At 40.9% G+C, this 13,710-nt stretch overlaps 1 protein-coding gene across 1 annotated transcript in view; it reads right to left on the minus strand.

The window, feature by feature from the left end:
• Window positions 1–13,710, minus strand: part of NUP43 (nucleoporin 43) — a 146,591-nt gene that overhangs the window by 61,966 nt on the left and 70,915 nt on the right. Inside the window, exon 3 of the mRNA XM_069607722.1 lies at window positions 1,295–1,372. Within this exon, the coding sequence (XP_069463823.1) occupies window positions 1,295–1,372 (78 nt within the window). The remainder of the gene's footprint in view (window positions 1–1,294; window positions 1,373–13,710) is intronic.

Consider the following 13,710-nt stretch of genomic DNA (forward strand, 5'->3'; position numbering starts at 1 on the left):
TCGTAGCCCCTGAGAGCAAGATTCTGATCATTTGTTTCTATTCCCGAATGCCCAAAGTGATCCTTCTGCTTGTGAAACACCCTACATGCATCCTAATATTGCTATGCTAGATTCCCCTTTCAGGACACAGTACATTAAAGCGGTTCTTCCATCTGCTGCCTGCCTGGCTGGGTGACAAGGTCAAAAGCGCTTTCTGACCATGATCAAGTAGGTGGTTAATTTACCCTCTGCCAAGTGAATGGTGGCTCCCGCTATGAGGAAACCATTTCCTTCTTGAAAAAGCCTACCCTCAATCCCACTGACCCTTCCAATCCCATATGTCCTCTCCATTTCCCCTCACCCCAGAAAAAAATCTGTCAGTGCCCTCTGCTAGGGCTACAACATTCAAAAGACTTGTTTCAAACACTGTTGCCAAAATAATTGACTAATGTAACTACTTGAGCTCGCCTGCATTTTTGATGAGCGGTTTACAAGCGGTCCAGAATGAGGCATGTCAGCCTATGACTGGGACCAGCCTCTGAACAGATCTTGCTAGTCCACCGACAAACCAGGTCATATCAACTGGTTACATGGATTAACTGGATTCAGCTTAAAGACTCGGGAATGGATCATCAGTATATCACAACACAGTCCACCTTTTCTACCCAACAGGTGTATTAAATCGGGGGTGACCATTTCAAATTGCAAGCTATTCCCCTCTCCCCCTCAAGCTCCATACATGGAGCACACCATTTCCTGCTTACCAAGAGTCAATCATCACTAGCCAACGGCTATTGACCAATGCAAATGTATGCCAGATTAAATATCCTCTGCAGCAGTTTACAGTCTGGCACCAAGCTTTTATTTATTTATTTTTTTAAACAAGTTTCCTCCCTCTGGTTAAGATGGACCATCAGCTCTGCACTATCTCCCTTTGACAAACCGTTCCCTGGCCAATCATCTTGCCAGGGGGCAAAAATTCACCAGCCATTAAAAAAAAAAAAACGCAGTCACTCACCCACCCACCTCAATTCTACATATACACACAGCCCACCATTTCTTACTCGTCAAGAGTAAGATCACTGGCTAGTGGACATTTTGTGTCCAATCATCTTGTTTTTCGCCAAGACCAGCAACAGATTTTTCCCCAGTGTCATTCAACATTTTCTCTCTCTTGGATAGTCCCCAAGAGTGAAGCAAAAGGAGACCTTTGGGTGCCAGAGCTCTCTACATACCTAAAGTAGACGGCTATTAAGGTTTGTGTGAAGTTAACATGTTCCATTACAAAAACAAAGAAAAACATCAGCACACATACCTGATTGTTTTGGTGGTGGCGGAACATCGTTACACCTCCAGTTGATGAGCCAGTCACAATTCTTTCATGGTCCAAAAACTTTAACAAAAAAAGTTGCATAAACTCAGTTACTGGAATACAACCACATTCAAATTTCTTATCCAAAGAAAGTGCTTAAAGATCACCGAACCCACCATTTGTGCACCACCCACCACATGCAGGGAAGTACCCAGCGCTTATGTTGGAGACCAGTAGAGTGGCAATGTCACTACAATGCATTATGCACCAAATATTTGATAGTGTTTATATCCATGTAGATTTTTACTCACGCAATACATTGATTAGTGTACATTCAAGCACGACTACATACTGTGTCATGAGAACCACTAAGAGCATCAAGATTCTCTTATGCCCAGCTTGAACAGATTGCAAACTTGCCATGATGTGTTGTTAACCGATCAACGCACAGGCTTAAAACTTGCTTGAATCAGGCATTTACTTTATGCTCACCCATCATGGTCTGTGCTTGGCTAGGCATTAAAGACAGCAGACAGACAATGCACCAAGGACGCTGGTCTCGAGCACCGTCTACTATAGGCCAGCAAACTGGTTGGGGTGGTCTGGATTGACCCTAACTGCATTCGTCCTAGTGTGCGAGTAGTTATCCGATTTGCCGGGACTGTGATGCCAATGAAACAACTATAGTCAGCTGGGGTTCACACAGGCTCTATGCCGCCATTTGCAGAGATTTAAATAGAATGGTAAATTCTACAACAGATACTCCCGTGGGGGTGTTCTAGAGCCAAGCCTCAGATGTACTGAACAAAAGTGGATATATCATCTGAACACAGTCTGGATATCTGTAGTGAATGCAATGATTTGCTTTTCAGAAACACAATCCAAACATAGGAGTAAAAGCAACAAGTAGTGTAGTAAAAATCAAAGTACAATCCATGGCAGAAATACCCAATGCAAGAAAAATACCTTACAGTGATATGATTAATCAGGAATTATCTATTCACAATCAATCCTATGCAAGATGAACTATAAAATGAAAAAGAAAAAAGAACACATTCACATACAAAAAGATAGCAAGACATACCTCAAGCACCCACATATACCCACCACTCACACACATACCCAGCCTAAGTTGTTACCCATACCCCTACACAAACCATTACAAAAGGCACCCCTCGACCCCAGATGATGCCTATGAACGTATCATAAGTTTCACCATGGGAGAGATTGAGACAGGCTTGGGCTGTTTGGACGGGATATTTTTGTCAAGGAGTGGTATTGTCTATTGAGGGTGGGCACCAAGTCAAGGTTGTACTTGAATTTGTGATTTGTTCACAGGATACTCGGTTGTTTGTACTGGACCCCTGTGCGGATGAATGGGTTAGGTAGGTGTTGTGATGTTTATTATACATCACATGAATAATTCCGAACCATGTTGTACATAGTTCTGTAACCATGACAGCAGCTTCGTGTATGGTTCCAGAATGTTGATGGAACCATACACGAAGATGCGTTAGAAGATGAAGGTCGGCCTACATGGGGGCTACTCCCAATAAACAAGAAATCACACAAATCAAATGCTCAGTGTGGTTTAATAATTCGTAGAATTATTCTTAACATTTGGCGACGAGGAATCCTGGGGAGGGAGGCCCCCGGCGCGACAGTAAGCAGATTGATGACTTCAAGAGTACGTCCTGAGTGATGTTATCAGCCAAGACCCACAGGAAGGCTGTAACCCAGCTCAGGCAAGTGAACGTGGGGAGAGCGGCGTGCATCGAAAACATTTTTGAACTGAAATATTAATCTGAATAACTTACGGTTGCTTGGCATCTTTTCAACGCTGCGCGAGGCTGCCTACGAGCGGACTTCAGAGTAAAGCACCCATGTGCATGGAATACGTGCCGCCATCTTTGAGGATACGGCGGTTTTGCCTATCCGACGAACGCTACGCAGAGGGAGTGTGTTACGCGGGTTGTCAGAAGGTGCGGGATATGATATGCACATTGGTATGCAAGTGTTGCTGTGCATGATTCTCAGCCCCGACTAGTGCAATGAACACACGCCCACAGGGACGCACGTCGAATGTGAAAGGTTATTATACACCCAAGGTTTGAAGTGCAATACGGCAGTCCGTGGGTCTGATTGTGAATGGATTTAAGCACGCTCAGTAAATGACACGCACATGAGGGTTACAACGTTGGAAATGGCAGTGTGTGAACTTCAGTTAAAAAAAAAACATTTGATATTTGCAAGAGAACTCAGTGTAACGCATCAACTGTGAGTCAAAGGGTGTATTCAGTTGCCAAAGAGAACTCAGTATAACGCATCAACTGTGAGTAAAAGGGTGTATTCAGTTGCCAGTGGGCAAGCTACTATTGCTAACAGTATTGAGTTACCAGGAAGATTGGGTGGCCAATACAGTTAATACCAATATTGTTGGCCACATACCAATATGCAAAACATAGCGGCTCCAGTGAAATTCCTGGCGCTACCAGGGGATCCGGTGTGTCCCTTGGAACAATGGCTGGACACTTTAAGTATATTTGAGAGGGGGGGTCTAAGTTCAACAATGATTTGAAAGAGGCTACACTTCTCAACTGCATAGGTGCGGAGGCACTTAGAATTTTCAGGAACTTACCAGAATTGGACCACACGGATGTGGTTTTCAGTGGCGAGCCCTCGAGTGGAGCCAGGAAGTATGATGTGGAAATTGCCAAACTGAATAAGCACTTTGGGAACAAAACCAACATTGTGTTGGAACGTTGCAGGTTTTTTTCGAGAAAACAAAACAAAGGAGAAAGCATTGATGCCTACATTGCTACCTTGAGAGGTTTGTTGGCCACATGTAATTTCACAGGAGTGGCGGAAGAATATTTGAGGGATCAGCTAGTGTTGCGTGTGGCTGATCCTTGTATACAACAGCGCTTGTGACAAGCGAAGAATCCGACGTTGGATCAAGCAATTGAAATAGCTAGGTCCATTGAACTTGGCGAGAAATGCATGAAGGAAGTCCAGAGCAGGATAGACAATGCAGAAATAAAGTCGGTTAGAGAGACGACAGATGGACAATATGGCAGTGATGAAGACTTGATTGCTATGGTCAAGAGAATAGTTAAGTCTGACATGGGTGCTGGATCCAGACAGGAGAGGGACAGCACATACAGAACAGCCAACAAGTGTTTCAAATGTGGTCGATTTAGACATGTGAATCCAGAGAAGGACTGTCCTGGACTGATAGGTCATTTTGGTAACGTATGTCGCAGCAACAGAGGCAGAGGTAGGTTCAATGCCTGATATACAAGGAGTTATGGTCGGCAAAGCAGAGGTAGAGGTACTGTCACGTCGAGCATAAAAGCTTTGGAGGAAATTGGTCCAAGTAGTCTTTTGGCGATCACTGGAGGAAGTGCAGATACTTGCTTTCACGCCAAATGAAAGTGGTTTAGGTCCGTGGGTGCCAATGGAAATAAATGGGATAACATCGCAGGTTATGGTGGACACAGGTTCTCCATACACTATGGTAGACGTGGATACATATGTGAACATATTAAAAAAGAAAATGAAGGATTTGCAAGTGACAAAAATTAAAGCAACTGGATATGGCAAAACTCCCATCAACATAGTTGGGTATGATTGGGTACATTTGAACTTTGAAGGCAGGAAGACATACTGCAGATTATATGTTGCTGAAAATGGATTTTCTATTGTAGTATGGTGGGAACAAGCGTCATTGAAGATTCAAATACATCCGGGCAAGAATGTGCCCATTCTGTGCATAAATCAAGAGCTGCAGTACATCGGAAAATTTGGCTAAAAGTTTCCCCAAGGTCTTCAATGATAGCATTGGGATCCTTCAAGGTTTTAAGCAACGAATCACACTGAAAAGAGGAGCAAATCCTGTTGTACACAAAGTTAGGAATATACCCATTGGCACCAGTGAAGCTGGAGAAGTTAAGCATGCAGGACATCATTGAACCCATTGAAAGCTCTGAATGGTTGTCTCCTATTATCATTGTCAAGAAACCTGATGGATCAATCAGAATGTGTGTAGACCTGAGAGATCTAAATGCCAACATCTGGGTGGATTACCATCCACTACCAAATATAGGAGAAATGTTGACCACGATGAAGCCAGCAAAATTTTTCACCACACTTGACCTATCGTCGGCTTACCACCAAGTAGTATTAGAAGAAGGATCCAGGCATTTAACATCATTTATAACACCATTGGGGTGTTCAGATATAAAAGGATGCCTTTTGGTTTGGCTTCTGCAGCCGCAGTATTTCAGAGACTAATGCATCATTTGTTTGATGGTTTGCAAGGGGTCCACTATTTCCAAGATGACATTTTGATATCTGCAATGTCGGAAGAAGAACATGATGCTAAGTTGGTAGATGTGCTCCAAGTGATACAACAGAAAGGTATGACACTCAAAATTGAGAAATGCAAGATAAAGAAAGATGAAGTAACTTATTTAGGTCATCGCATTAATGCTGATGGTATAAAACCCAAAGAGTCATTTGGTTGATACCATTCTTAAGATACCTGATCCAGTCAATAAAGATCAACTCCGAAGTTTTTTAGGACTAACAGAATACTATGCAAAATTCGTGGATCATTACTCCGACAGAACAGAAAAAATGAGAAGTTTGATGTGCAAAGGCATTAGATTTAACTGGTCTGAAGGTTGCAAAAAGGAGTTTGAGGCAATGAAGTCATTAATCAATAAGGCACCTGCGCTTAAAATGTTTGATTCAAGTGCAAAAACCAGAATATCAGTAGATGCCAGCAACATGGGCCTAGGTGGTGTGTTGGAGCAGATTCAAGAGGGTGAAGTGGTTCCCATTGCTTTTGCATCCAGGACATTAAGAGGAGCTGGGAAGAATTATTCGACCATTGAGAAGGAGGCTTTAGGAGTTAAGTGGATATTAGAACATTTCAAAAGTCTCATTTGGGGTATGCCAGTTGAAATCAGGACTGATAATAAGCCATTAATACAGGTTTTGAATTCAAAGAATCCCCACATGACTTCTCCGCGCATAAGGAGGTGGACGCTAATTATCATGCAATATAATATCAGCATAAAATACACCCCTGGAAGAACAAATGTGGTGGCGGATTGTTTTTCACGGCTACCGTGTAACAGTGAAACGATTGATGGTGATGACAAGGGAGAATTAACAGATCAACAAAACATGGAGTGTATACATCCCAGCTTTTCAAAAGAAGAATGGATGGAGGCGATAGAAAAAGACAATGAACAAAGATCGTTGAAGAGGGCCATTGAAAATGGATGGACAGATATCGAAGAGAATATCAGATCTTGGGAGAAGCTAAAAGATGAATTAACAAGTGACAATACTTGTGTATACCGAGGAGATCGGATAATACCTCCAGTGAAGATGAGAGAGAAAATAATGAAAATAGCACATGAAGTTCATGTAGGAAGAAGAGTAAGAGAAGCTTACTGGTGGCCCAATTTGTGGGTTGAATTGGAAACTCTCGTGAGGGATTGCACAGCCTGTGCGGTAAGCGATAAAAGCAAGACAACACACATCACGCCATTACAACCCGTAGAGATTCCAAGTACTGTATGGACAAAGCTGGAAATTGATATAGCAGGACCATATGAAACTTAAGGACCACAAAAGGTTTATTTTATTGTATTGGTCGATTACACATCCAAGTGGGTAGAATGTGGAATTGTTGTGGAATTGTTGAGGAATCTATATCAGCAATGAAGGTTAAGAAGTTTTTGGAGGAAATTTTTAACAGAGAAGGAGAGCCTCTAGAAATAATATCTGACAATGGTGCCCAATTCATGTCGCAAGAAATTGAAGACTTTCTTAAAAATAGGGCCATCAAACATAACACAACACAACACAACGGCTCTGTATCACCCCATGGGTAACGGATTGGTGGAGAGGATGAATCGTTTTATAAAAAGGCATTATCCAACTAGCTATTGTAAATAACATACCATGGAGGGAGACATTGAAAGAAGCACTCAACACGTATAAAGTTACCCCTCATTCGACAACTGAAGAAGAAACATTCACTTTGATGAGAGGAAGGATAGCCACCAACAGATTTAGACCTGCATGGTTGACGAAAAAGAGGAGCAAAGTAATACATTTGGAAGAAATAGAGTAAGAAGAAAACAGGAAGAATACAAAAATTACTATGACAGACAGAAACATGTCCAAGACAGCAAGTTTAAGAAAGGTGACTGGGTTAGAATAAAAGAACCCAAAAAAGTGATGAAAGGAGAGTCAAGATTTCGTTCCCCTCAGAAAATAATAGAGTGTACTGGTAAATCTGTAATCCTGGAGGATGGGAAGAAGTGGTCATGTAATGATGTTATTTTGGCAAAGGAGGAGGAAGTTGCAAGGAAAGAGAATGAACAGGTTGCAAAGGGAGAAATATTTAAAGATAAGTTCAATGATTTTGGACATATGAACAAGGCAATTAGTCAAGAGAAAGTAACAAAAGATGGAACATATGAGAACATTATGGAGAATGTTCAGTCATCTTCAAGAGCCAGAAAAAGAGTGTGGAACTATAACAAGGACTATGTATATTATTAAAGAGGAACATTTTACTTGGTAATGCAACAACTCTAAGAAGACTGTGCATCAAATGATGCACCATTTCACAAGAGTATCCCTTTTGAAATTAGCAGTTGGTCAACAATTTCATATATGCATTTATGTTGAGTTGCTAAATTGCCAATAATTTTCAGATGTCAAAATTATTTGTTTTAGTTTAATATAGAAGGGGAGATGTTGTGATGTTTATTATACATCACATGAATAATTCCGAACCATGTTGTACATAGTTCTGTAACCATGACAGCAGCTTCGTGTATGGTTCCAGAAGGTTGATGGAACCATACACGAAGATGCTTTAGAAGATGAAGGTCGGCCTACATGGGGGCTCCTCCCAATAAACAAGAAATCACACAAATCAAATGCTCAGTGTGGTTTTATAATTCGTAGAATTATTCGTAACAGTAGGTTGAATTAGAGTCTTGTTGCGGTCAGAGAAGAGGTGCGTTGTTGCACATGTGTGATTGATTGTTCAAGGGAAGTGTTAGTAGTTCTGGTTGTGGCGTTTGAGGTTACATTATACCGGTGGTCCTACTTTCGACTAATGGGAGATGTAGTGTGGCTCGTAGTTTTGGGTGCTGAATAACGTCTTGGTGGTGGCAACTAAGCAGATTTTGAGTGTGTGGAAGACGAGAAAAAAGCAGATGTTGGAGGGCTGGATATCCGATTTAGATATTTGCTGCAAAAACAGTTGGGAGGAGCTTTATTTGGAAATGTGGGGGGGCCCCTTCAACAAGATATTTGGCATGGGATGATTTGCTAATCTAATCATTCTAGAAGTATAACTGTTCATGAGGTATGGACTATGTATTCCTAAAAACATTATACAAATAAAATGTTTTGTTCCAAATACTTTTTCTTGTTTTACATGTTCAAATGAAACGGTGTATTACTTCCTCAAGGAACGTGTGGCTAGGCATTGTCACCATTTTAATTTTGTTATTGTCTGAACTAAAATGCTGTGTTCATGTATTGCTGGGCCCTGAACCAATAAAAGAAATTGTAGAAGTTACACAAATTGATTTTATAACGATTGAACCTGGGGTTAATTTGACACTTTGGGCATCCTACTCCTATGCCCAATCACCAATAGGCAGCTATTTAGTATGTCCAAGGCTAGAGACTAACATCTGTGAGCAACGGATAATGCCGTTATGGTGACAAATCAACCTCCCATTTACAGTTGATGCTTTCAATTTGTGGGAGATGCAAGTGATGTCGCGAATAACTATGCATCACTGTTTTTACTACCAATATGCCATTTGTCCTTTGATCACATGGTTAGTAAAATATTTTTTAAAAAGGTCCTTTTTTATTTTAAATATATGCCACACAGGGCTTTGTACAAAAACAAAAAAAAAACATTAAAAACACAGATTAATACATCTCAAACTGGTAGCGTTGTGTCAAATACAGTATTCGTGGCAAACCTAGAAATGTTCTACTCATCTATCATTTTGCAACTTAAATCTTTCTGATAACAGTTTAAAATTCAACATAATATCCTTGTAAATTCACATTACGTGATAGATTAAATTAGCATCGTTCCACTCATCAGCTCAAGCCAAATAGTCAGTGAAAGATCTGTGCCCTTATTCGGGTGTGCTCGCATTGTTCTCATTCTCAGAATGTTCAAACTCTTGCTTCTACATAGAATGTGTTCTATTGATTCCATTTCATTGTTACCGCATAACCGACAATTGCGCTCATCACGGTATAGGTGCTTGCGTACTCCTATTATTTCCATCACTTTGGCACAGTTAAATTTACACAAGTAGTTTCTCAAACCTTCACTGTTGATGTAAGCATCAATGCAAGTACCTCAGTTTGATCTTACTAACCAGTAGGCCATGAATGGTCCACTATTCACCAACAATGCTAAATTCACCATATCACTTTCGCTGTAATGTTGTTGTATTGTATTCTATTTTGGCAATAATGTTTTATTTGGCAAAGGGACGCAGGATTATTTATACTCAGATTTTCTTTAATCCATTTCTTTTGTCTCACAGAAAGCTGACCCAGGGTCCAGATCTGTGCCCGATTAATCATGCTAGCAAAAGCTTTCATAAAGACACTCCTAATAGTGCCATTACTGAGCAGTTGTAGTTTCTCATAGATCATAGCAATCTTACGTTCATACACTCCAGTGATTTTCACAATAGAGGATTCTAACTAGAGAAATTCAATGGGGAGGGATTCAGACATACGAAATAAGAGTCGCAGGATCTTTGCTTCCAGTTTCCCTAGTTCGCTTATCAAGCTATACCCCCAAACTTCAGCGGCGTACAGCATGCGGGACACTATATTTTGGAGGTATAACAATAGTCTTAATTGAGATGCCACATTGACTACCAATAAAATTACTCTCAGTATATGTAATTTATATTTTTGGTTTCATTAGCTTGCCATTCTTCACCCCAGCACAACCATTCATCAATTACAATGCCCAGTTAACGGTAGCATTTTACCCGTTCCAATTCTTTACCATGTTGGATCTTTTTCTCATCTTGTTTTTGCCCAGAAATGCCACAATTTTTCCGATGTTAATTTGAAGCCCATTTGCCACCGCATACTTGCTTGGGGCTTCCAGATGGATCTGGAGGCCCTTAGGTGTATCGTCGGCTACTAACAGGTCATCAGCATAACCTAGCCAGCTGTAGTTCAGTGAACCAAATTTAACTGGGCATGCCTCCGGGCAGTTAAAGGTGAATACCAGATCGGCGAGGTACAAGTTGAAGAGTGGCCGCCAATATGCAACCTTGTTTGACTCTCCATACAGTTGCAACTGTATCAGTGACACAGCCTGTGTTATCTGTTCTTACTCTCACCTTAGTGAGAGATTATAACAGCTGAATAATTCTTAACGGGCCATGAGGAATATTCCATTTCACTAGTTTGTTCCATAGTTTATTCCTCATGACCGTGTCAAAAGCTGCACTGAAATCAACAAAGGCAGCATAGACTGGCAATTGTCGACATTCCCACGCATATTCAATTGTAGGTACTAGACATATCAAATTATGGCTAGTGCTGGATTTCGGTCTAAAACCCGTCTGATTAATAGGAAGGAGATTGTTGTCAATCCATTGATTGAGCTCTTTTAATAGGACACGTGCAAACATTTTTGCAGGAATGTCTAGCATTGCTAGCATTGCTAGCATTCTGTAGTTGGTGGGTAGTTTCCACATGCCTTTCTTATAAGCTGGAAGTATATTATTATTATTACTGGTATTTGACCACTACTCCCCATTTCATTAAATAACCGGTGCAGAGCTGATGCCCAAGCTTCTGATGACAGCTTAAGCAGGGCATTACATGTCCCATCAGGGCCAATAGCTCGTGATGATGGTAGTTTAGCTATCATTAGGGAGAGCTGTTCAACGGACTGACTAGAACACCATGTAGTTTGCATCTGTGAATGACAATCATCACTGGGTAATGATGCTCCCAAAGTTCTTAATATGCATTCACCAGCTATCTTCCGGGACAATAGTATTGGTACAATTCTTTTTGTTGCCCCTCAGAGTAGACCACATACCTATGTTATTTCTAGCATGGGAAACCAATGTCAGCCATAGAGTGTATTGCTGCTTCTTTTTATAACTTAAGAAGCTTCGAAAACGATTTTTTTTCCTTCACCCTCATCAGAAACCTCAGTACTACGGACGTTGGTTTTTATTAATTACATTAGATATATCTTTTCTCATCTCTAATTTCGCTACCTGGATATTATGGTCATATCTCAGATACTTTGTAGCTGGTTTATTCCATTGTTCATTAGGACAGTTGCATTTAGATGTTCTTTTTCGTTACATCGCTAATACGTGTCATTAACTGTGAGAACTCTTGTATGATGTAAAATTTAGAATTAGTCTGTGGATCCTGGCATTTAGCAGCAAACCGAGGAGCCCTTCGTTTGCCACATTATATGCTGCCTCAAGACTAGTTGGATTCCAGCCAATTCTATTCTTGGTAGCGTTGAGGACAACTTTGCCCGTCTCAAGCATGGCAAGTTCTATAACTACTATCTCCAACATGACACACAGGAAGGTTATCGCTTTCTTCGCGAAGAATGAGACATCCATAGTGACGATTTTGGCTACTTCATTGGTGAACACAATCTACAGTGCGCATTTACCACCAATTCTGCTGTAAGCTCTAGTTTAATCACCACAACAGTTGCCATTTTACATGGTGAAGTTGAACCTAGTCAGCCGAGTAGACCACGCTTTTCCTTGCAGATCAATTTTCATTTTAGGCAAGGGACCAGTAGGTCTAAGGGGAAAGGACACTATCGAATATCTTGCCATTCACACCACAGACTACGAACACTGGGATATTTCGCCTATTTCAGTCCAGAATCTGCTTCACTAAACCACAGTTGGTTTTTGTGGCCACTCTATTTGGAGGATCATAAATGTTTATTAAGATCTCTGGAGAGGTTATATTCTCAGTTACCTAGGACAGCTAATACCAATGTGGACGAGTGTAGAGTTTGTTAGTGACCAGGGGTGTCGTGCCGAAATGATTAAACCACCTTTCGGTCTACCTTTTTGTCTTTAGTGGCTAACACTTGGTCCTACGCCCATCAATCTCGCACAGTTCCATGATCTAGGTCTCTTGCAGCACAATGATGGTGTTCCAGGAGCACAGGAAGCAATGATTAGGGTGGTGTACCTGTAAAGTGGGAGTTAAAAATAGTTGGTACCCACTGCCAGTATCCATTATTGTTTTCTGGTTCATTTACTTGTGTAGCATTATTCCTGATACTAGACTGAGCCCTCAATTATTGGTAAAGTCAGAGGGTGGTGAGGAGGTATATTCTTCTCTTCAGGTTTAGTCATTAAAGCTACTACCTTCAATTTCATGCTTAATTGTGGATGTAAATTTCTTTACATCTATAGTCTAAGTTAAAGAAGTTATTTTCATATTTTAGTGCATAGGCTATGGTCAAGTTTGATTTGAACCATACGTGGGAGGTCACCTGATGTTTATCCTCAAGTAGATCCACAATCAAGATGTCATCGGTTTTAATCATTCCTAGTGGTAGGATAGTATTTAGGATTCGCACAAGAGTTGTTCTATTTAAGGGGGGTGGGCCGGTTGAGAATCAATGCCCAAGTCAGATTTAAACTCCAATGCCTTGACAGTGAAATGTTGGAAATTACTGCTAGGCTTGCTTACTACATCCAGACTCGTGGGATTAAAACATTTCAGCGAGGTGCACTTTGCATTCGCTGTGGCAACATTAGGAGGAATAACACTCATTGGATTATGTACTGCTGCCTGCCCTGGACCAGCCATTTGATTACACTTATCTGTCTTAACTGGGCTGTTCACATATATTGATTGTATCCACGTGAGGGGTACAACTGCCTTATCCTCTCACTCACTCGGTTTAGTATTGTGATTCTTTAAATAGTTCACATAGGTAATTGAGAATATCGCACTGATTAAGTATTTCTTTGATGGGATCACCTGGACCACAACGAGCCACTTGATCAGCGCCGTCACTAGTGACAATTTCATGTGGAATACTTTTTTGAATTTTGTCACTCAATTTAGCGACATCACTAGTCTCGTCAATAGGATTCAATATTGCCACTTCAGCAAGTTCTTGAGTACTTCCAGTTTCTTTTTCCCCTGACTTTTTTGTAGAATACATGCATGCTTGAGATAGCACTTTTTTTGTTCTTAAGTTTAGGCTTTGTTTTTTGACCGATTTTACTCGGAACCATCACTGACGGGGCCAGCACTACTACTTCTGGGTATGCAGAGGCTATGTCTTTAAATACTCTTCTAGACCGATT

Source organism: Ambystoma mexicanum, chromosome 4q (assembly GCF_040938575.1).
Source record: "Ambystoma mexicanum isolate Mex_15411 chromosome 4q, UKY_AmexF1_1, whole genome shotgun sequence".
NCBI lineage: Eukaryota > Metazoa > Chordata > Amphibia > Caudata > Ambystomatidae > Ambystoma > Ambystoma mexicanum.